The sequence below is a fragment of the Python bivittatus genome, unplaced genomic scaffold, assembly GCF_059951505.1.
Source record: "Python bivittatus isolate LINGU-HERP-01145 unplaced genomic scaffold, Pbiv_v1 ctg000980_np1212, whole genome shotgun sequence".
NCBI classification, from domain to species: Eukaryota; Metazoa; Chordata; class Lepidosauria; order Squamata; family Pythonidae; genus Python; species Python bivittatus.
The window spans coordinates 1,891,261-1,914,516 of NW_028277125.1; the positions used below are offsets into that span (position 1 = coordinate 1,891,261).

Below are 23,256 nucleotides of genomic sequence, written 5' to 3' on the forward strand. Positions count from 1 at the left end.
GCCATGAGGACTGGCAACCTGGGTTTTTTTAAAGGCAATGCTCAAGCGGCTGAATTCCATGCACGACCACAGCCCCGCTTCGAGGTAAGAGGCAAAACAACCTGAGTCCAAGCAAACAACCCTGGTTTTTGAAACACGCCAGCCACAAGTGGGCCTATTCACATGTTTATGCGGGCAGAAATGAAAATGTGATCTCGAGCCTGCCACCTCTGTCCTGGACTCGTGAAGGTGAAAGCTGAGTTCACAGATCTGCACGGCGGTCAGGGCTGGACGGGTGCCGCCTCGCTTCCCATTCACATTTTTCCTGCCACCCAGACGTCCGTCCGAAGACCGCCTCAATTAGCAGCGCAGAAGCCAGAAGACAACCGAGTGGTCTCCAATTTGAATGCAACACTAAGCACCTGGAATGCATAAAAGATGATTTTCCTGGACGTTTAAAAAAAAAAAAAAGCAAAGCGAAGCAATCTTTTGTCCAAATCCAGAGAGCAGAAGATGTCACCCAATCTCTCCAGAGAGGGAGAGAAAGCTCGCAGGGTAAACGCCGGACAAGAAGCTGTTTGGGGTTTTTTGCAAAAGGAGCAGCCCTGTCAGAGCTCAGAGGTGGGAAAAGGCGGGGGGTGGGGGGGGACCCTGATGCCACTGGCCTGTTCCCCTATTCCTGCGCTTCACTGCAAGGACGATCACTTCGCTGCCTCGCATTTTACTGCCAAGAGCGAAGCCCACCGGGGTGCGGGCCTGGGTCCCCCGAAGAGGGGGAGGTGAGCGGAAGCTGCGACGGCCGCAGCACGGCCTATGCCCGTAAGAAGCCCCCGCACTGCAGCCGGCTTGGGGGCGCATTTAAAAGCGTGGCCCCCCTGCCAGGCAGCCTGATAAAGACAGGCCTTTATTTCCCTCCAGCACCACGTCCACTACTAGGGAACTGCAAACTCCTCTCCGAGCCTGGGCGAACAGGAACCAGTGGCATTACCAGTCTGGGTTCACACACGCCCCAACGCCCCCAAGTTGCCTCACGAAGCAGGCCCTTCGCGAGGGCGTGGAGCCAACGCCGAGGATCGCCAGGCATAACGCTCCGACGCTGGGCCAAGCAGCACGTTCGACGCTGCTGCCACAGCTGGTGGGTGATGTGCTCCCCCGTGTACCCAAGACAACATCTCAGATCCGCTAGCCTAAATCAGGGCCTGAACCCCACCGGCCCCACTTAATCAATAGGCAGTGGGACGTCCCTTCATCGGCGCTGCTGCGATGATGCAAAGACTTCTCCTAGTGTGACTCACAGGAGGAGGTTCCCTTTGCAAGCCAGATGTAAATCACAACCAAGTCCATCTCTTCAGGTTTCTAGATCTCATGGAACAAGGGAGGGAGGATCCCACCCTTGTTCCATGTTAGACGTCTGCTGCTCTTGCACACTCACATTTTTCAAACCTACCTGAATTTTTCCCCATGTCCTTTTCATCCTACACTAGGAATCCTCCAACTTTTCAACATTAGAACAAGCTCGGCTCACGCCTAAGGTATAATCCCATTTAAATCTACAATATGTTTGCATTTTCCGATGGAAAACTCTGATGCAGAAGTCCTGGGCACTAATTCTTTTGCCAGCCTTCTATAATTGAGTAACATGGAACAGAGAAACAGGTCAAACTCCTACTCCTCCAGGGCCACATTTCGTGATCTTGAAAGCTTCTCCAACCTGTTGTCCTTCAGACATCTTGAATCAATAGTTTCCCCAAATCCTGGCCAAGTAGCAGAGAATTTTGGGAACGGTAGGAAGAACGCATCTGGAAGGCCACAGGTTGGGGGATGCTGCAAAGTAGCACAGGATGAGAACTGAGCAAGCTCGGAGGCCTCCATAGTGGCTGCCAGACCTCCCTAGCATCTTCACAATACTGCAGTGTCTATCTTGGCGTTGCAGCAGAATGCTTTGGGGCAGTTCCAAAATGGGGGCAACAGATGTCAAAGTGGTGGAGAGCTTCTGTCTTTTAGGATCAACCATCAACAGCAAAGGAACCAGCAGACAAGAAACACGCCACAGTTCAGCACTTGGTAGAGCAGCCATGAAGGCCTTGGAGAAGATCTTCAGATGTTCTGATGTGTCTCTACCTGCACAGATCAGAATTATGCAAGCCATGGTATTCCCTGTGACACACTATGGAAGTGAAAGTTGGGCTTTGAAGAAGCAGAAGAGTATTGACACTTTTGAACTTTGGGGTTGGAGAAGACTCCTCAGAAGACCACGGACAGCCAAGAACACAAACCAGTGGATCATCCAATAAATCAGCCCAGAGTTCTCCCTTGAGGCCCAAATGGCAAGGCTCAAATGATCCTCCTTTGGACACATGATGAGAAGACCCAGCTCTCTGGAGAAGGCTCTGATGCTGGGAAAGGTGGAAGGAAAGAGAAGAGGAGGACGGCCAGCAGCAAGGCGATGGAATGAATTACAGTAGCAATGGGGGCACCATTGGAAGAGCTGAAGGACCAGGCTAGGGGCAGACTCTCCTAGAGAAGATCTATCTATGTGGCCGCTAAGAGTCAACGCTGTCTTGATAGCATATAATCAATCCATCAATCAATACAAAGACCCAGCTCCTCTGAGAAGCCCATAATGCTGGGAAGGGTGGAAGGAAAGAGAAGAGGAGGATGGCCAGCAGCGAGGGGGATGGACTCAGTGACAGCGGTGATGGGGGCACCGTTGGAAGAGCTGAAGGACTAGGCTGGGGACAGATCATCATGAAGAAAATCTATCAAAAATGACTTGATGGCACATAATCAATCAGTTGATCAGATACCAAGCAAAAGACTTAGCACTAATGGGGGACTTTCTCAGATGGGAATCCTCCCGACATGTTTGGAAACGTCGCTCCTGTGACTTGCAATTTCCCGTGGGCAAATTCGTGTCTCAAAACCAAGGAACAGATAATACCTCCCCCCCCCAACCTTCCTCCGGAAACATCCAGCGATGAAGCTCCCTTGTGGTGCCTCCCGGTTGCCCCCAGGGCCTGCCTGCCACCGCCCACCCCATCCTCCTCCTCCTCCTCCTCCTCCTCATAGCATTACTACCTGGTGCAGCGCCCCAGAGCTTCTCCCAAAACACTCAGAGACCGGCTTTCCCATCATTTCTAGCCAGCACGCCCAAGGGGTGATGCTGGCTGTGGAAGATGGGGAGTTGAATCCAGCCTGGAAAAGGACTTTAGGCAACAGGAGGATTTATTTTCAGGGCCAGAAAATGCGTTGTCAGGACATGAGACTAAAACTTTGGGAGACAGATGATAAAAATGTTCCCAGGGTAAAGCAAGTGGCGAGAACAGCCCAGTGGTTTTCAGACCAGCTGCTGCTGCTGCTTCCAGAGGTGCGGTTCCTGATGTTTTCAGCGCCAAACATCTGATTATGCAACTCCGGCCGTGTGCAGAACATGGCGCAAGGCCGCCTTTGGCGGGTAGTGGTGTGCAAAGCCCTAATCCCCGCCGTGTTCTGCAGGGGGCATCTGCGTCGCTACAAACGCCTCAGTGCCCGGCACGGTGGCCAGGGGAAGCGGGGTCGACTCCTGCCCATTTTCTGCCCTGCTGGGTGCAGGAGGCCGAGCGAGTCGGCAGCTGCTCAGTCAAAGAGGGGAAAGGAGCAAGCCAAGAAGCCGAGCGGGGCTGTGCCCAGGCGCCCAGGAGAACAGACACGCCAGAGCTGCACAACCAAAGAGAAACTGGAGAAACCACAAAGACCAGACTCCACAGCCAAGGGCAGGAGAGGCCGGGTCCCAGAGCTCTGGAGCAGGACAGCCAGCTGCTCTGAGATTTCCTAGGGGTCTCCTGTCCGAGGACTAATCAGACCTCGCTCAGCGGTCAGAGATCCAAAACCATCCGCCTCCTTCCCGATCAGGAACAGCCTTCTGCGTACCCTTATTTCGCCATACCGCCTTTAAAGGAGAGGACATTAGGGAAAATAAAACGTTGCAACGTTTTGAAAGACCGGAACTGAGAACCGCGCAGGAGCTGGGCCTTTCTAGATGTGCGGGAGCCCCATTGTCCCAAGCCAGCACCCAACGGCCAACTGAGTGAGGAAGACGGGCTGGCGACGCCGGACATCTGGAGACCCCCACTGGGGAGAGGCGGCTCCAAGCCAGCTGGGACAGCCGCCTTGGCCGTGGGGGCTGAGAAGGATGGGACTGGTGGTCCAGCCCAGAGAGACAAGGAAAGACCCACCAGGCAAACATGGCTCTGAGTCTAGGCAGATGGCCCCGTGCCACTTCTGGAGAGCATGGCGGGCAAGGGAGAAGATGAGGCCATGTGCCAAGAAGGCCCCGTACCAAGCCCTCCCTTGGCATGTGCCAAGGGGCAGCCCCTCCCCACCTGGGGCTGGCTTCAGAAGCCAAGCAGGCGCTCTGGGGTTCAGCCACGGGTGGGAGGCCACAGGAGAGGGGCTCCCGGGGCTGCAGACCAGAAAGGAAGAAACAGGGCGACCAGGAAGCCACTTCCACAACGCTGCCAAGAAAACTGTGGGAACGTAAAGTCACCAGAAGCTGAGCTGAAGGCATCTTTGCCCTCCTCCTTTTTTTTTAGATGCCATCCCATTGGCATTGACTCTTAGAGTCCACAAAGACAGGCAGAGTTTTAGGAAGCAGAATACGTCAAATATGCAGAGGCAACCTCTGGAAACGGAGGCTTCTTTTAATCACCAGGAGCGTCCAGACTGAATGTCACTGTGCTTTTTAAAAAAACTCTTTGACCTGAATCCTTCCCTTGAATCCTATTATTTTAGAGCAGGGTTCCTCACCCTCAGCCACTTTAAGGTGGGAGGACTTCAACTCCCAGAATTCCCTGGCCAGCCACTTTAAGGTGGGGGGACTGCAACTCCCAGAATTCCCCAGCCAGCCACTTTAAGATGGCTGGCTGGGGAATTCTGGGAGTTGCAGTCCACCCATCTTAAAGTGGCTGAGGTCGAAAAACATGGTTTTACAGCATGATCTGCAGAGACTCTTCCCTCTGGCCCTGAGCAGACACTTTTGAACACATTCATGGGAGCTCTCGGGAGCCGAGTCATTCAGAAAGCTGGGACGCATGCCCCAATCCCACCAGGGCGCGGCTGCCCAGAAAGGCTGATGCTCCAGCCAGTGTTTCCATGCGCAGGCGTCAACAGGGAGGGGGAGCCAGGGCTTCCAGGGCGTCCCTCTCCAAAAAATCAAGGCTCAGCACCAGCTGGCCCTGCGTTGCCTCACCACCCCACGTCGCGGTGGGGTTGCCGAGTTCAGCGGCCCACACCCTGTTCCCAGCGAGCACCTTTCCCCCTGCACCAGCGGCTGCAATCGGGGAGCTGATGCGATGCGCCGGGTGAGTCAGGGCAGCGATGGAGCCGCAGTCTGCCTCTCGCCTCCGCAGGGAGCATCGTGACGTCACCCGCGCTGCAGGTTGGCGCGCCAGCCCTTCACAAGCTGGGTCAAGGAGGCCATGGGCGGCCCCGGGTCGGCTCCTGGGCATCGCTTGGGTCGAGGGCTTTAAATGGAAACAGAGCTAAGAAGGACCAGACGCCTTCCTGCTTCCCAGGTGGAGAAAGTTCTGGAAAGGCTTCCTGGGGTTTGCACAAGATCCCGGGGTGGTGCTCGCAACAAACCCAGCCAGACACCTGCCTGCAAAGCCGAGGCGGCAGCAGCCGAGCCGAGGAAGGAGTTACGAAAAAGAAACTGGGGAGGGATGGGGGGAGCCCTGGGCCCTCCACCCCCTCTTCTCTGCCACCTTGCAAGAAAATCTTCCTCCACTCCAGACACTTCCCCGCCACGTGCCTCAACTTCCCCGCTGCGCAGCCTTCCACCTTTCCACCCCTTTCACTCCACAAAATTGTAAAGAACTCTCTGGCCTTCCAGGGGATGCCTCCCCGGTGTGGCACCAGCATCTCCCATGCCCAGCGGCATGGAAAACATCCTTGCAGGTCTTCTGTTATTTTGGAAACGGGTTGAAGCCAAATTGCCAGGACCATTAAAGGGGCCTGCCTGCTGGGCGTCTGGCCCCGGTCAGGGACGCTGGAGTGATGCCAACTGTCTGGAATTATGATTTTCACGTTTTCCCACATTGCAAAGAAAGAGGAGCCCACGCCAGCACCGTGCAAAAACAGCGCACAGCTCCACAATTCTCCCCGCCGTATAATTTACTTAAATCTGCCAAACAGCTTTTCCTTTTTAATTATGGATAGGACAGTACGGGGGGGGGGGGGAGAACAAAGCTGGCTTTTTTTTTAAGGGGAAAAAAAATCCTCCTCTTGGGGAAGTTGTGAGACCCAATTTTTCATGAGCTGTAGATAGGCTGAGAAGACACACACACACACACACACACACAGAGTTCAAAGTAAATCTAAAGCTTTTGTAAGAAAGGCTGTTGTGATGTATACAACTTTTAAAGCGTGTGAATGAAGGCTACTGAGCAAGCTGTCAAGCAAGGCAGGTGAAGACGCCCAGTAAGAAATATCAAAGGTGCCTCCAGTCCGAAAGCTGATCAGCTAGATCACTTTCAGAGGGATTCCTTTCACACAGGCCGCGGAGGTGGAACCCATTTGGCGGAGAGCAGGAATTAGTGAACAAAACACAGCAGAAGATCCAGGAGAAATAACCAGCCGGGCTGTGTCCACCCCAGAGAGCAGATCCCTCAAGACCCACCGTGTCGGCAGGATTCCCGGGGCCCCGAGGACGAGCGCTACGCCCCTGCCCAGCAGAGCCGGCTCCCGTCGGGCGGGCCACGCCACGCCACTGCTCCTCCATTTTATGGACGGGCCACACAGAACACGAAAATCACCACTGGACAAAGAGGCATCAGGCTGGCCAGCCGTCAGAACACCACCTCCTTTGAAGCAACCCAGCAGAACCGTCCAGACAGGACCTAAGTCTGGCCGGTGGAATCTGCACAAAACCTGGAAAACTTAGCCAGAGGTGAAATTGACGAGGTTCAACGGATGGAGCGTTTCTCTTCCATCAAAGCACCCCGAGCAAATATCCTGCGCACCCCCTTGTCCTATTTCCAAGTAGGGTTCACTGCAGAGTTGGGGCCAACCATGGAGGGGAGCCCCCCCCCAAAATCCCAGGGCTACAACCCTTGGATTTCGCCTACAGCATCAACGGTTACCCTCTGCTCTGGAACGGACTCTCATCTTGCTGCTGGATCCCCGGGCGGGAGGTCCAACGTCCACCGAAGAGAGCACTTTTTCTAGGTGGGACACCCCCCGCCAAAGCTTGCATCAGTCCAAGCCTGAAGCCTATTCTCTGTACCCACAGCAGCTCTTCTGCATCCCAACCGAAACCAGCGCTTTGGGGATCCAAGCGATGCTCCGCACACACGCATGCTTCGGCCACATTAGATGCAAGGTTTGTTGACAGAGTCAGAGAGGTGTTTCCTGGCTGGGATGCAGAGAGGCCAGTGGGTTCAAGAAAACCCATCCACTCATCTCCGCTTCATCGTTTCACGTCTGAAGACCTCCGGGCATTGCCTTCTAAAGCCGCCACAGCCCTCCGCAATGGGCTTCTTTGCCATAGCTATGCGTCATGTCCCCCCGCCCCGCCAAAAGAGTTACAATGGTTTACAGTCAACGCAGAGAAAAGTTCATCGTGTCTCAAAACCAAGAGGTGTTTCCCCGAGTGTGTTTCTTCCCGAGCCCAACGTCACTCCGCCGGCTGAAATCACGGGAGGTGACAAGTCACAACCGTCGCATCCACAGCGACCGAAGCAAAAGAACGAAGCGCTGCTGTTTGGACCGCATCAGTGGGGGGGTGGGGGGCACCTTGGAAGAGCAAAGCCCGGGGTCTCCTCTCCAGGGAGCGCAGAAGTGGAGGAAGGGAGGAACTGGCGGCGAGGGGGACTCGAGTCTCAGCTTACCTCATTGTATTGGGTCTGGGTGTTATTCTCAAGGTACAACATGTTAGCAGTGAGGTCAAGCAGAGCCGCTGTCCTCTCTTCAGGCTCCACGGTGGATCTCCTTCCCACCAGACCCCCCACCCCCAGAGAGACCCTCGAAGGAGGAAAAAAAAAACCCAACCAGCCACCCACGGGCGATGCCACTCGGACGCTCTCGGGACGGAATGTGCCTCTCGCCTTCGCTCCGGATTCCCTTATATACCTGTCTTTGGGCGAGGAGGGGGCAGGGCGGGCCTGCTTGGCTCTACCTGTCAAAACTGTTGCGCACACCTGGACTCCTCCAGTGGGAGAGGCCTCGCTCCCAGCTCATTAAGTGGTTAAGGAATCCTTATCGCCAATCTTGAAAGAGGGAAGGGGGGAGGCACACGCGTACCGCCGCGGCGCATGCAGCCGGCCAGGAAAGAGGGCGCGAAAGAGGAGCTCCGGGGTCGGGGAGGGGGGGAGGCAGACAACGTGGGGGGTTACTCCCCCCGTGGACCAAGGCAGGCAGGGTCTGCATGAGCGCTGCAAGGCCTTGGGCTAAAAGGAGGGCTCGCTCACCCTCTCAGCAGCATGCCACGGAATCTTCTCCAAGAAAAGGCACCCATCTTGCCCACCTTTTTTTCCTGGGGGGGGGGGATGCCAAAGCTATTGATAACGCTTTACAAAGAAAAAGAGTCAGAGGCAGGGTACCTCTAAAAATCAGCTGCTGGGGAAAAAGGGGATTTGCTCCTTTCCAGCCTTGTGGAGGCCTCTGGATGGTCACTGCTGGCCGTCTTAACCAGGGCTGTTCAGAGTTTTATGCACAGGTATTCAACGACTGGATGGGAAGCGCTTTTACCCAGTTTCTAAGACTGGAGCATCCCTCAAAAGCCAAACTATCCTTGACCCCTGGAAGATGCAGCCTCCCCAAAGGAGAGATTGATTCCTGGTGATGTTATGGACACACCTACAGATCTTTTGGAGCCACAACTCCAAAGCAGCTGGTCACTGCCTTCTTCTGAGATGCTGTTTCACTTCCCAGTCTAGCCTCCAGCCCTGAGATCCCTTGGCGGTCTCCCTTCCAAATACTAACCAAGTCTAACTCTGCTTAGCTTTTGGCAATCTGCCAGGTTCATGCAAGAGCAGCAGATTCCAAGTCACACTCAATGACCTCACGGAAGATACACCCATGCAGTGTTTTTGGCAACATGCAGACATCCTTTGCTGGTGCCTTCTTCCAAAACGCTTTTCAACTCCCCAACCAGCTTCAGCTCTAAGATTTCTGCCCATCCAAGGATTAACCAGGCCTCATGAAAGAATTCTTTACTAGTGGGAGCACCCCATCTGCTAACCCCCAAAGGAAGGGGGCCCTCCATCACTCAAAACATGACCAACATCCATGACAAGGGACACCTTCTGCAGACATACGTGGCTTTGCCTATATGCCAGACGTTACTACAGTGTGTGCATCTCTCGAAGGCACACCTCCCTGCAGGCATTAGTAAGAGTTGGTGTGGCCAAGTTGTGAAGGCGGTGAGCAAGGAGGCAGGAATTTCTGCCGTCTCACCTTGGCCTTGACCAACTCAGCTGGCTTCAGGAAGTCTCCCTTAGTCACCATCAGCTTCCCAACTGCAATACGGGAAAAATACTCATGGCACCTTCTCTGCTCCCTTGCCAACGAGCAGGGAACCGCCCAAGTCAACCAATGAACAGCTGGAGGTTGGAGGAGTCCAGCCCCCCTTGAAGTCACCAAGGTGTCTCGAAGGGTTTCTGGATCAAGCCATCCGCTGACTCAAGCTTTCACCCCAAGCCAACACTCAACTCTCTTTTCAACACCACTGGCTGGCTGATCTTGAGCAAGCACAGCTGGTATCCATCAAAGCCTTGTCTTCCCCAAATTCTTGGACTGAGGGTTGTGGGGGAAGGGGGTTGGAGAGCCCACTGTGGGTGCTCTTCCAAAATGGCTGCCTGGGTGAGTATGGCTGATCACAAGCTCCCATTTGCCAGAAAGGGAATGGGTGAGGCTGCCTCACACCACCTCCTCTAACCCAAAGAGGCCTCCCCATCCTGTGGACAAATGAGCCTCTCTGCATAGCCTGGACCAACATTCATGCACCATTCTTATGTTTCCCACTTATTCATTGGTTGGGCACACCCCATTTTGCAGCAACCCTTGACACAGATGTATAATGAAAACATGTTTGTGTGCACCCCTGCACGTGTGTATGCAAAGATGCCTTTGCCTTCCACTTCCTCCTGGTTAGAGATGGTGGGGCTTGAGGGTGCCAGCTTGGGGGAAAGCTGTTCTCCTGCTTGCAGAGCTACAGGGGGGAAAGCAAGAGACCTTTTTTTGGCAGTTCCGGCCAGATAAAACTCCACCCCAGTCCCTAAAAAACAATCATTCCAGCAGTTCCCAGATGTTGGAGAGGAAGCCCCTTTCTCTCTTTAGGAACACCCCTTCTCCAACCTGGTGATCTCCCTGCTGGCAAGGAATTCTGGCTACTGCACTCTCAGAAGACCTTGAGGGCTCCAGGTGGAAGGAGGCTCTTGGCAGGCAGTCCTTCCATTTTATCACAGACTTCCATCCCCATAGGATCCGAACCCTCCACCTAACTTTGGATAAGGCATTAGAGAAGCTCATGGAGAAGAGAGGTCTACGTGGCAATATTAGTTCTATGGCACCACCATGCTCAGGAGCAGCGCACCCCTAATGGGATGGAAACAAAAAACAAGGGTTCCGTTTTCAAAGTTCTAGATTTCACTCCCTGCAAGAAACAGGAGGCTGGGTTGGATGGATCCACTGGGGTCTAATCCCTTCAGGGATTCTCTCAAACGCAGCCGGGATCTGTCCAAGGATGAACCTAAGACTTCTGCATGCAAACCATAGTAACTTCTACTAAGCCACACAGCCATGCTTCTGGAGACTACACAATACTTTTTTAAGATACCGGCTAGGTTCATACGTATGAAATCTTAAACCCATTTTAACAGAAAGGCTGTGTTTGCAATGCATGTGATGCCACCCAAAATAACGTCTATGGGCCTAGGATGGCTTAACCTGAGGGTCCTCTTCAAACAACCCACGAACCTCTCAGTGCTACTTTAGCCAAGCAGACTGTGCAGGCCTGCCTATTACACTAGAGGGTTGGGTGAACCAGTCAAGGACGTCTCTTGAGAAGTCTGGACCCAACAAAGAGCTACTAGCAGCAGAGAGAAAAGGTTAGAGGCTGACAACCCGGAGGAGGAGGAGGAAGAGAAGGGAGATAATGGAAAAGGAAGGAAAAGGAAGAGGAAGGACATGATGGAAGAAAAGATTAGGAAGAAAATGATAACAATGCAAGGAGTAGTAGTGGTGGTGAAGGAAAAGGTGAAATAGTGGTGCTGGTGGAGGAGGAGGAGGAGGAGGAGAAATAATGGTGGAGGTGGAGAAAGAGAAAGAGAAGAGAATGGTGGAAGTGGAGGTGGTGGAGGAGGAGGAGGAGAAGTGATGGTGGAGGTGGTGGAGGAAGAGGAGCAGCAAAAATGATGGGGGGAAGGAGAAATAATGGTGGTGGTGGTGGTGGTGGTGGTGGTGGAGGAGGAGTCCTTACCAACTGAAACTTGATTGAGAGAAAAAGAGACCACACAAAACGGAAAGGCTCCGGGAGATGGCAAGAGGGGTCATTCTGCTCACCGTGGATGGGCCAAATTTCACTGAAGGGGGCTTCTGCAGCCCCACCCTCCAACTAGCTGGCCCAACCGTCAGGGTCCATGGCCTATTACCCCGCAGCTGCACACCCACCCCAAAAAGGGCTACTGCCAGTGCTGAGCCAGGCTGGGCCCCCTCCCCACCCGGGACTCCTTCCTTCAAGGGGATGGACCGTGGCAAGCGCCCAAACCCCCGCTGACCCCTCCCGGCTGGGGGCAAGGGCCCTCGAGTGGCAGGCCGGGCGGAAGCCGGCCTCCCCGGGAGGAAGAGGCCCTCTGGAGATGCATCGCAGCAGACGGCAGCCCCAGCTGAGGTCCTGGGACAGACTGGACGCCGACCCTCCCCCAGAGCCCCTCATCGGCTGCAATTTGGCCAAGCTGAGCCGGAGAGCCACGAAAGGTCAGCAGGAGCAGCTGGTCAAAAGGTCCCCGGTGATTTCACCCAAGAATGTCGGCGTTATCTTGATGGCGGAGCATTTCTCTCCTGCTTTGGGGGAAGATGACCCTCTTCGGAGGGCAGAGTAGGAAAAATACAGCCGGGAGGAAAAGGCGAGGCTGGGACGGAGGGGAGGGGCTGCAGGCGAAGGACACCAAACGGTCCCTCCTGAAGCCCATCACGCCCCTCCAGGAAATGGAAGCACCAACCCCCCCCAAAAATACGAAGGCTGAAGGCCCCATTTTCCTTGCAGTGCGCAGCTTGCTCGAAGCAGTGCAAACTCCAGGAGCAGCTGGGGGTGGGGGGGACACGCCAACAAAGGAGGCTCTCTGCGCCGAGCAGAGCGGGACCCAGGGCTCCAAGCAGACTTCAACTCTAGGCTCACACGGCACAGAGTTTGCCTTCGAGCGGGCAGGCGACAAAGGGTTTGGATGCGGCACTCCGGGGCTGGCAGCCTGGCACTGCCGCGAGGCAGTCGAAAGGAGCCCCTGACTTGTCTCCGCCGCAAAGACACCCAGGCCGGACCTGGGACATACGGCAGGGCCGAGCCCGATTCTCAGCCTCCGAAGCCGTTTTGCAGGATCGGGATTCCCGGCTCCGGCTCTACAGGAGCAGCCCAGGAAAGGAAAAAAACATCTTGGATTGTGAAAATGCAGATTGTGAAAGTGCAAGGATTGTGAAAGTCCCGTCCAGCCAAGAAGCTGCCTGTCTTTCTGCTCTCCCCTTGCGCCATGGCCTCCCCATGGAGTAAAAGCCCCCCACCACGAAAGCCAGGCTGCAACGGGTGGGCAGAAGCCCTTTCTCCCATCCGCTTCCTCCAAGGGGGGTGGGGTGGGGTGGGGTGGGGGGAAGGGAGGTCCCCTGCAAAACCCAACCGGGGCCTGCAGAGCATTCACAAAGCTTGTACTTTTCTGCCACCCCACTCCTTTCATTAGGACGTGCGTCTCCCCAGATCGCACCCTCTGGGACTTCTGATCGGGGCTGTGAAACTCAGCTTGGCCAGAACCAGGAGCGGGCTTCTCTGAATCCTGGCACCACAGCCTTTGCCAGTCTGGGCTGCAAGACTCCAGTGGACCAGGAGAGGCGCCAGAGCTCGGCGGTTCCGCATCTCCTCCCTGCCCCCTAATGGCTGTCCAGAGTTTGCAGTCCGGATCGGAGAGCCCTAGAAAGAGCCCTGGGAATTTTTTTTTTTTTCTTTTTGTTCCATCCAGAATCTTGCTGACTTCGTTTTGGCTCCCTTGTTTTATAAATTCTCCCAATCTGCACTCCAATATAGTATTTTCATTCTGATCCCTGCACCTGCAAGAGTTTAGCTCCAAAAGGCAGGATGAACCACCACTTTAAAATACAAATAATGACAGATAGTGAGAACGACGGGAAACTTAACGGCCCAGCCACCCACCGACCTCTCTAACCAAGAAGCGATCTTAAAAACCAGAGGATTTTCAAAACGACGCTTTTTATTGTTCTGTGTATTTTTAAGGAAAGGGAGAAAGGAGTAGCGGTCGGATGCTGAACATCGCTCTCGCCTAAGCAACCGGAAACACAACACCTGCGTGGTCTGCCAATTTCTTCCCATCTTGTGTGTTTTGCAGATTACCGACAGGAAGTGCACAGCTGGTATATTAAGAGCATTATTAGAAACTTCTGAGCACTTGGCCAGGCTCCCCCAGACAAAGCGGTTAGTCACAAAAAGTCACTCCAAGGAATCGCTCCGGGCCAGCCCTTCCAGCCTCGCCTCTTGCTCTAACGGTTTCGCGCGGCTGAAACGAGGGTGATTTGGGGCAAGCCGAAGCGCTAAGCAAGGCAGCCTTTTCAGAAGGGAGTTCATGCAAAACAGTTTGCCCAGGAGCGAAATGACGCCGGCACGTAAATCTGACTCTCTGAGCTGCACGCGGGGAGAAAATAAGGAATGGATGGGAAATGCCGCCTTGGGCCCCTTGTATAGCGAGATGGGCGGCATGTCTAAGTGTGGTAAATAAATAAATAAATAAATAAATAAATAAATAAATAAATAAATGCAAATGAATAAATAAATAAATAAATAAATAAATGCAAATAAAATGGCACCAGAGGAATGGAAGGAAGGGACAGTGAGACTCCAAAATGGGAGATCTCCCACAAGCATTCTCGTGGCACCTGGAGCGGAAAATTTTTGTAATTTTCACATTGCCTGTATTTTTTCCTTACCGGTTCTTATTCTGGATCAGTGTTTCTCAATCTCAGCAACTTGAAGAGGTGCGGACTTGCACTCCCAGAATTCCTGGCTGGGGAATTCTGGGAGTGGAAGTCCAACATCTTAAACTGGGCAAGTTTGGAAAACACTGGCTTCAGCCCTCTCCCCCATCCTGAGGCCAGCAGACCTCGAGCGCCCGGGCATTCACAGAAGACCCGAGCGACACCCCTTTGCTCTAGTTTCACGGGGTGACCGCTGCCCCCCCAGCTGGACGCTGATACCAAGCCAATGAGAGACCAGGGTGGGTGGTCCTTCACGACCATACCCAACGGGGTACTGTCATGCTGCTTCCAAACGCCGTTGTGCTTCCAACGTTTCTTGGCCTGGCACGGATCACGCCTTGCCCTCTGCCCTCGGTGGGGGGCATCTAGGTTTGAATCCAGCCTCTTCCATCTGCAAACTGCAGTCTGTGGCTTGGCGCAGGATGGACCTCCAACCCAGCGAGACCCATTCAATAAGCAAGAGTTAACCCGCCTCTGCTGAAGGCAACGCGTCAACTCGGACCCCGTCCGGAGGGGAAAGTGCTATTTTTCTGCCACCATTTCCTCTCCGCCCTGAACTCCTTCCTTGCACCACATTTTCCTCACCCGGGGCTACAAAGACCTCCTTTGTAGTGCAGGATCAAATGCTTTTAGTGCTTACGGAGGCTTCTAGCAATAAAGCTGACAGGCCCCTTGCCCTAAAGCAAGTTTGGGGGATAAGGAAAAGCATAAAGGAAGGAAGGCTCCAGGAAAGGCCTCCCACACCGAATCCAACTTGCAAAAAGTCAAACCTGGCCTTTTTTTCCTATCCTGGCCTAACCGTGGGCTGTTTCGGCTTTCCTTCCATCTCCGCCTGGACGAGCTGTGCATCTCTGCCACGGCACCCAGAAATGGCCCGTCCAAACTGTCTGGATAATGCAGGTTATTTCCTCCCCACTGCATTCCCTAAAACAGTGTTTCTCCACCTTGGCAACTTTAAGAAGGGTGGACTCCAACTCCCAGAATTCCCCAGCCAGCCATGGCTGGCTGGGGAATTCTGGGAGTTGGAGTCCACCCTTCTTAAAGTTGCCAAGGTGGAGAAACACTGTCCTAAAATCACACCCCTGGTTTTCCATAGCCCACCACAAACTTCCCCCCTCTGTGAGTCAGAATGCCCCATGCACGCCCCAAGACGTCACCGCAGGTCCTCCAGCGGCGAAAGACAGGAAGGGAATTATTTACAAGCCAGCATCCGGGCTCGGTTGATTTCCTGGCTCTGAACCCCCCCACCCCCCGTGTCCCAGATTATTTGGTCCCATTCACGCACGCACACAGAGAAGGTGCCCGCCAAGGGAAGACGTCCAGCAGCCTTCCCCACCCTGGGAATTCCGCAAGACGAAGTTCCAGCATCTGTGCAGGAAACCCAGCTGGGGAAGACCAGGCTGGAGCAGCCTCTGTGGAGCAACAGGGGCAAAGTAGCTGCCTGCACCATGCAAATCTGCTCCGCCTTTTCCCAGCAGGAATGCATCGGTGCCTTGCATGAGGAAAGTCCCAGTTCTCCTCTCGCTACTGCGCCTGCCTCCTCCTCCTCTGCCCCCACGGCACTATTTTTTTTTTTTTTTGCAAAAGGCTTTGTTTGCAAACGTGTGCATTTCCACCCCACCTTCGTTTCTTTGAAGGCTGCTTACGGAGTGGCGCCGAATCTGCAACGGGGGATCCTGCCTTGCTCCAAACCCATCGAACAAGGAAAGGATGCAGCCACGGACAGAACGGGGAGTGGCATCTTCTCCTGCCCACGGCTTGGCTCACTTGAGGGGGCTCCATCTCTTGCAAACGTCTCTCAGCTCACGACCCACTGAGCCAGAGTTGACGCAGAGGTGCCCCACACAAAATGATTACCCGTTTTGCCAATGCTTCTGGGCCTTGTAGGAGAACAAGGGAAACCAGCTTTGCCCCACATTACACCTTGATCTCTAGATGGTTTCATTCTCCTTGTGGGCTCCACGGGTCTGGGTATCAATACTGAGCCGGGGGCCATCCTATCCCCACCTTGAGAGACAAGTTGTCAGGCCCAGGAAGAGCGACCCACTGCAGTGCCTTTCAACACAACCAAGTCCCAGGCACGGGGGCCGTTCAGGCTGTCTGTCGGTTGGCCAAAAGTGGGCATCCACCATGTGCCGGACACCACGGGTGAGCAAGGAAGCCTCTCCCAGCAGAGCAGCTTTGCAGAGGTGTCGGGGTGGCCAGGATGGATTCCAAAGACCATCTTCCACCCCTAGCCTCCCCAGGTGGGAACGGAAGGGCTCTCGGACCAACCGAAGCGCAGCCAAGAATTTCGGCACGGCTGTTGCAGCAATCCTCCTCCTTTGCTCAACTTCCAACCCCCGAGGGCCAAAGCGCTGTAAGCATCTTGCGCTCAGATCAAGATCGTTTTTAATTAAATGTTTACGCCGCACTTTGAAGACACGGAGCCAAGCGCGAAACAGAATCACCGGGAGCTTGCTTCATCTTCCGAGCCAGGAACATGTGCTGTGGGTTTTGCAGGCAGCCCCGTCTGTCCACTTCTCTGCCTGCTGGGGCGGCATTTCCAGATTCCAGAAAAGGGGCAGGACCCCGGGAGCCGACCTGGGACCAGATCTAGGTTGCAAAATTCAGGGCCCAAAAAACAGCCCCTTTCCCAGGGAAAGACCTCCCCCCCCCAGATCTTCAGTGAGAAGAGGCTGGGACTCCACATGCCCTGCAGATGCCACACTCAACCCTTGGCATTCCAATGGCACCCCCATGGGCACCTCCCTCGGTGTCCGGCAAGCCTTGTGCCACACCTGACTTCCAGCCCCAACAGCCACGTTAATTTCTCTTTGGGAAAGGGAAGCGTGCGTGCTGTAAAGCTGAAAGCCCATCTCCAGCACTCCGTTTAATTCCAGGGCAGCCCCCAGACCTTACCAGCGCCCTGGAGGCATGCTTCAAAAATAAAACCGGCAGGTGGGTGGCTACTACTCATTCCTCCGCTCGAAGGTATGCGCAGGAGGAAAAACAGCTCTTGTGCATTCCGGAAGAGGCCTCACCAGCCGACCCGGCAAGCAGGGAGCTGAGGGGCAGGCGAGCCCCCTTCATGGCTGCCATTTTGTGAAGGCACCCCCGACTAACACTCAAGCCTCCCGATGTGTCTGCTGGAAACCCTGCAGACTTTCAGAAGCCCAGCCTTTGCCAACCTGGCGCCCTCCAAATGTGCCTGGCAGCCAAGCTCCACCCATCGGAGGTGCCACGTTAGGGCCACGGCAGCTAACCTAAGCGCTGGGCTTCAGGTTCTGGACGCCAAAGACGGGGGGGGCCGGGGGCTTTGCCAAAGGACCCGAGGAGGGTCCAGCCATGCATGGGGGCGGCCCCCCCGGCTGGCTCTCTGTTTTCCACCACCAGACCAGGCCCGGATACTCAGCCTCGCTTCCTTTTGCAGCTTAAAAAAGACATATTTGATCAAACCGGGAGTTGACTTAGGAGGGGAGCAGAGAGGGAGACGGAGCTTTTCCACAAAAAGGCATTTAGTCAAACTGGTTGAACCAGGCAAGGCTGCCTGAGGGTGATGGGAAGATGAGCGGGGAGGGGAGGGGGCCAGACACCCAGCCAAGGGGCTGTGTCTTGCGGGGAGGGGGAGATGTGTTTCGTCCTGGGCTGCTGTGCACAGACTCAGCCGGGCGGGTTTCCCCCGAGGACCCGAGAGCCGATCGGTCAGGATCCCTTTCGACACATCCCCCACGAGCATCGGTGCCCCGCCTTGCAAAAAGCAGAGCCCCCGGACCCTGGCAAGGGCCAGGGAGCGACCACCCAGTTTTCTGAGCAAGAGGGAAGTGCTTTGGCTTCTGTCTTCGGGGACGATGGTCCTCAAATCTCTGCTCCTGTCTACAGCTTGAGGAGGATTCCCTCATGGCCTCCCATCCAGGGGCTGACCTGACCCTTTCGAGGCCAGCCAAGAAGAGGCAGGAGCTGGCCCTCAGCTGGACACCGAACTCACTCCCCGCCCTAACGGGCAGAAGCCATGCCAGGGGGAAGAAAAGAACAGAATAAAAGGGGATGATGCCATTCCTCGGGCCCGACGTGATGGCCAGGAGTCCAAGCACAGCCTCAGATCCACAATCTCAACTGTCCCCTACCTGGTGCTGCCAAAGGCATGGACTTCGACTCCCAGAATCCCCCTTCTGCCACGGGGCAGGGAACTCTGGGAATTGAAGTCCCATGCACTTGGAGGGCACCAGCTTGGGGAAGGCTGACCTCTTACCTCTTCACCCCGGAAGGCGAGGGCCTGATCCATCCTCCAGCTGTGCCTCCTTCCCCCCAACCGCTGACCCATCCCTCCCCTCTGCCCGATAGTTTTGGACGGAGGCCATGCAGCTCCCACCTGGGTGCCCAAGTCTTCCCCCCTGCCAAGGCAAACAATCCAAAATTCCTGCAAGAAAACCAGGGGCAGAGGAGGGGTCTCTCCATAAATCCAGGCTGCACCCCTCAACAGAGGCACTTCCACAAGCAGCCCACGCCTGGACACCCACACTACAAAACCCCCGGGTCACCTCTAGCCCGTCTAGCGCAGCCCAACCGAAAAGAGACCGAGCTTTGCCTGCCTGCTCACGGATCCCACCTTGACTTTCCTGCCCCCCAGGAGCCCCGGCCTAGGGGCAAGCGCCGGGTTCCTCCACATCCAGCAGCCCCCTTGCCAAGCCTTCCCGCCTGGGCAGAACGCTGCCTCCCCCCAGGCAGTCTCCCCCGGAGGGCCATCGCAGGCTTGCTGGAGACAGGTGCTGGGCGGGCGCCGGGCCCTGCGGCTATGCAGGGGAGGCGCGGGGGGGTCCGGGGGGAGGAAGCAGGCTAGGAGCTGGCTGCCTTTCTGATTCCACACAAAAGGCCTTCCCCGGGGCCATGGGCTGCGAGGAAAAGCAAACAGCAGGCTCCTGCGGGGAGGCTGGGCGGACACCTGTCAAGTGATGTCTGACAATTCATACAAGGGGGAAAGACAAACTTTGCCCTGTTTGTGCAAAGTCCCCAAAGGAACGGATTCTGGCCGCCCCCGGGACTTCTGCGAATGCATGAAAGGACGGGGGCGTCTGCCAGAGCCGCATAGTTGTGTCAGAACACGGAGGCCGAGAGCTCTTGCGGCGCGGCTTGAGTCAACAGCAGATTAGAGCCACACGCCACAGCGGCAACCAACGGCGCGCGACAACGCAGCACGCCCGGGAGGCGCAGTGGGGAGGCTGGGCCCCATGCCCCACCGACGGCGGAGGGCCACGGGCCGCCCAGGCGACCACGCTCGCCTTGAAGCCGCTGAACCAACGGGCCGACAGGGAGGAAGGGACCTCTCGTTCCGTTCTGCAAACGTTTGCAGAGAGGCGCGCCTTCGCCTCCCGCAGATCAGAAGCTTCTGAAACACAAACCTGGGGAGGGGCGTTTCGGAAACCTTCATCCGAACGATTCAGGCGGGATCCCCTTGTTGTATTTTAAGAAGCAAATCCCCACTGAATTTTGGGGAAGGAATGGTGGGTGACGCCATAGGAGAGCCGTGTTAGTCCACGGAAGCGAAAAATCAGGAGTCTGGGATTCACCAATTCTATTCCAAGGCAGAAGCTTTGCGCGGATGCGGAGAGGCTAGACTGGTGCAGCGTTCAACTTTTATTTCGTAGTTATTTTGTTCCCCTGATTGTCCTTTTGGAACAAGAGCTCCTAATGGTTTGGCAAAGAGTCTGGGAGCAGGCTTTCCAACTCACCAATTTTATTCCAAGGCAGAAGCTTTCGTGAACTTCGGAATAAAATTGGTGAGTTGGCGCCTTCTGAATGGTGGGAGAGAAGAAGATCTCCACCTCTTGCCTTTGAGCACCCAGAAGCATCTCTTTGGCCACTGCAGGAGAGAAATCCTGGACCAAGATGGCCCTGCCCTGCAGCAGGACCGCTCCTACCCCCTTGCCATTCCCACCTAATTCTACTTACCCACATGGGATCGCCTATATCCGAATCCTGCACGCGAATGCAGTCCATGCTGATCTCAATTTTGTTGGTGGGGCCATTCTCCGCGGTCTCCTCCACGAAATTCAGGTCAATCGGTTGAACAGAACACAAAGGCCTGGAAGAACAGAGGAGAAGCTGGGAGGCCCCGAAGAGATCTCTTCCTCTGGAGAAACCCAGAGAAAGCTCAGGGCTGCTGTGACTTAGTTTCCCCTTAATTCCATCCCAGTCTGGCTGGTGGTAAAGTTATCTGCAAGTTCTCCACCCGGGTAACCCCGCTTTAGGCGTCAGGAGGTGACCCATCCGTCACACCAGGCCACGCTAAGTTGGCAAGTTTCTGAACTTTTCATGGTGCACGGAGAATTTAAGAGGAGGCAAGGGTGGGACTGATGTTTTTCTTTAACTATGAGGACTAGAAACTTGATTTCTTTTTGGCTGTTCTAAGGAATAAACTTCTTTCTCTGGTTACTTCTAGAGAGGCATGGACAGGAAGCCAAAGTGGGTAGCTCACATAAGCTTTTGGGTTCAGCATGACTGCTAGCGGGCTGCAGTGGGAGGTCCCCATTTGCAAAAGACGTCTAATTGTTTAATGTGAGCCAAGCCAAAAAGCTGGGGGGCCGGAGGGGTTTCCTTGCAGGATACTCAAGCTTTGTTTTTCCCGGCAGAGGATGGGCCTTTTCCTCCTGCAGAACTGAGCCCTCCCCGCCCATCCTGCAGAAAAATAAACTGGCAAGACGTTTGCCATGCACTGCAGATCCCACTCCTGCCCATTTCCGGCCCCTCCTGGATGGCAGAGCTAACTGGTTTCCCGCACGCTGGGGCTGCCCTTCAAGTGGGAAGAAAAGGGAAAATCCGCTTGAACATCCAGACGGCCAAAGACGCCTCTGTGTCCTGGGCTGGAGGAAGATGAAGCCACCGGGAGCAGCAGGAGGAGGAGTCTGCGCATTTATGGACTCGTTGAGACAGTATCTGCAGCGTGCCCCAATCCCAGCATAGCCTTAAAGACCCCGAAGCGATGAATTAAAACAGGTAACACTCATCAACATAAAGCATAAAGGCCTGGTACATTACAGGCACCTTTCATTTGACCGAAGGGCCAAGAGGGAGCCGGGCGGAACAGGGCTGGCTTGGCCCGGTTCTCAAATAGCTGCCGAGCAGGACCCATCTTTCCTCGGGGGTGGGGGAGATGCTCCAGAAAACAGGGGCTGCCGCTGAGGAGGCCAGTGGCCTGGCCGTGACGAGGGGTTAAGAGGGCAGATTCATTTTGCAAACCATGGTTGAGCCACGGTTAGGTGCACAGGGGAGGGGGCCAACATTGGCCAAGTGATAAAGAATCAAGGCCTTTCTGGAAGGCTGGACATCTATGCTACTGGATTAAAACAGGGGACTGGGGAAACAGCTTGACCGGGGAGGTCCTCAGCAGCCCGTCGCCCCCTCATCCCACTTACTGCTCCAAGATGTCCCACAGGTGCTCAAAAACCTCGGGGGGGACGTATTCCCGCGTCTGGGAGCCTTGCGACATGCTGGAGCGATAGAAGCTCTCCGTCCAGGAGAAACGGCCGGGGGGGTCCACAAACCTGCAGGAGGCATCCAAGCAATTAAATCTTCTCCCCCACCACCACGGGGTCCGTATGTCCATTAGCAAGCGATTCCCAAAACGGGGGACAAAGACGAAGTTCAAGAAAACATTAAAACGGTTCAGACCTCCTCCAATGCCCACGGAGATGGGTTTTCAAAAGGAACCCAAAGAGATTAATCCATTCCACATACTGGGCTGATATTTATATGATACCTTTGGGGGTTAGGAAGAAGAGGAGCCCAAACATTTCTGGTGTGGTGGGATTAGCCATCGTCAAAACGTCTGGAGCAGGTGCTCAAAACCCTAAGACACAGCACCACTTCCAGCGAAAGGTGGAGTGCTCTTGATCATGGAGGTCCACTGCTGAGCAAACAGTCATTCCTCCCTTACTGAGCATTTCTGCTTTCAAATGGGCTGCTGAAAAATCCTCCTTGCTCCATTTTTCTTGTGTACTTATTAAGCATTTGAGGAAAAAGGAGTAAGAAGTAAATACAAAGGAACAAGAGATTTAGAAACGTCATAGAGCAGTATTTCTCAACCTTGGCAACTTTAAGACGGGTGGACTTCAACTCCCAGAATTCCCCAGCCAGCAAAGCTTTGCTGGCTGGGGAATTCTGGGAGTTGAAGTCCACCCGTCTTAAAGTTGCCAAGGTTGAGAAACACTGTCCTAGAGGTTGCAATTTTCCAGTATAACCGTGAGTTGTAAAGAACGGAACGAATTCTACCACTTTAGCAGGCTGAGACTATTTTAAAGTCCAAGGAAAAAATATTGAGAATATGGTCAACCCCTTACATCCTTGCTCCATTTTTTAACCCTTGAGACCTTTCACTTTTGGGCTTTTATTTCCTCTACGGGGAGGCTGGACAGCCACCCGCTGGAGATGTTGCATTTGGGTTCCAGCCCGGAGCAGAGAGGGGTGGACTGGATGTCCTCGAGGGTCCCTTTCGAGGTTAGGATTCTAGGTTTCATGAACCACCAGGATCTCTAATATGCAGAGCAGAGGGGACATGGAATGGCAGAAGCCAGGGACGGGAGAATTACTGGACTAAATTCGGACTCGCCCACAGAACCCGCATGCCCTCTTAGCACACCCCACGGCTCCACTCGCACAACATAGTAATCTGGTTTCCGGGTGAACCTGTTTTCCAGAGCCACACGCTGAATTAGCCATAAACTGACCACACGGACCAGGCTCTCCTTTAAGACAGCAAAGGACAAGCCAAGGTCCACCCAGCTGATCGCGTTCTCCCTGATCCGGGCAGGGCGGCTGTGTGAACGCAACACAGCAGCCCATTATGAGACCGGAATGATCAAATGCATGATTGAGTAGAACTCAGCGGAAAGGCAGTTAGCATGTATTTCAAAAATACAACACTCGGCCGTTGGCAGACAAAGGGCTTTTAAAACTTTACTTTGCTTTTTAAGTTTGGAAAAATCCCCCCCAGAGCAACCGTGCAGACGTGCTGCAGGTCCTGGCAAGTGTCTCCTTCCTCCGTAGCGGCCTGCGTCCACGCAAGGTACTTCCCTG

General features: G+C 54.7%; 1 protein-coding gene across 1 annotated transcript in view; it reads right to left on the reverse strand.

The window, feature by feature from the left end:
• Window positions 1–21,670, reverse strand: part of TP63 (tumor protein p63) — a 97,160-nt gene extending 75,490 nt beyond the window's left edge. The window contains exons 1-2 of the mRNA XM_088131715.1: window positions 21,597–21,670; window positions 20,134–20,266 (exon numbers count right to left, since the gene is read on the reverse strand). Coding sequence (XP_087987841.1) covers window positions 20,134–20,266; window positions 21,597–21,670 — 207 coding nt within the window. The remainder of the gene's footprint in view (window positions 1–20,133; window positions 20,267–21,596) is intronic.
• Window positions 21,671–23,256: the final 1,586 nt, after the last annotated feature.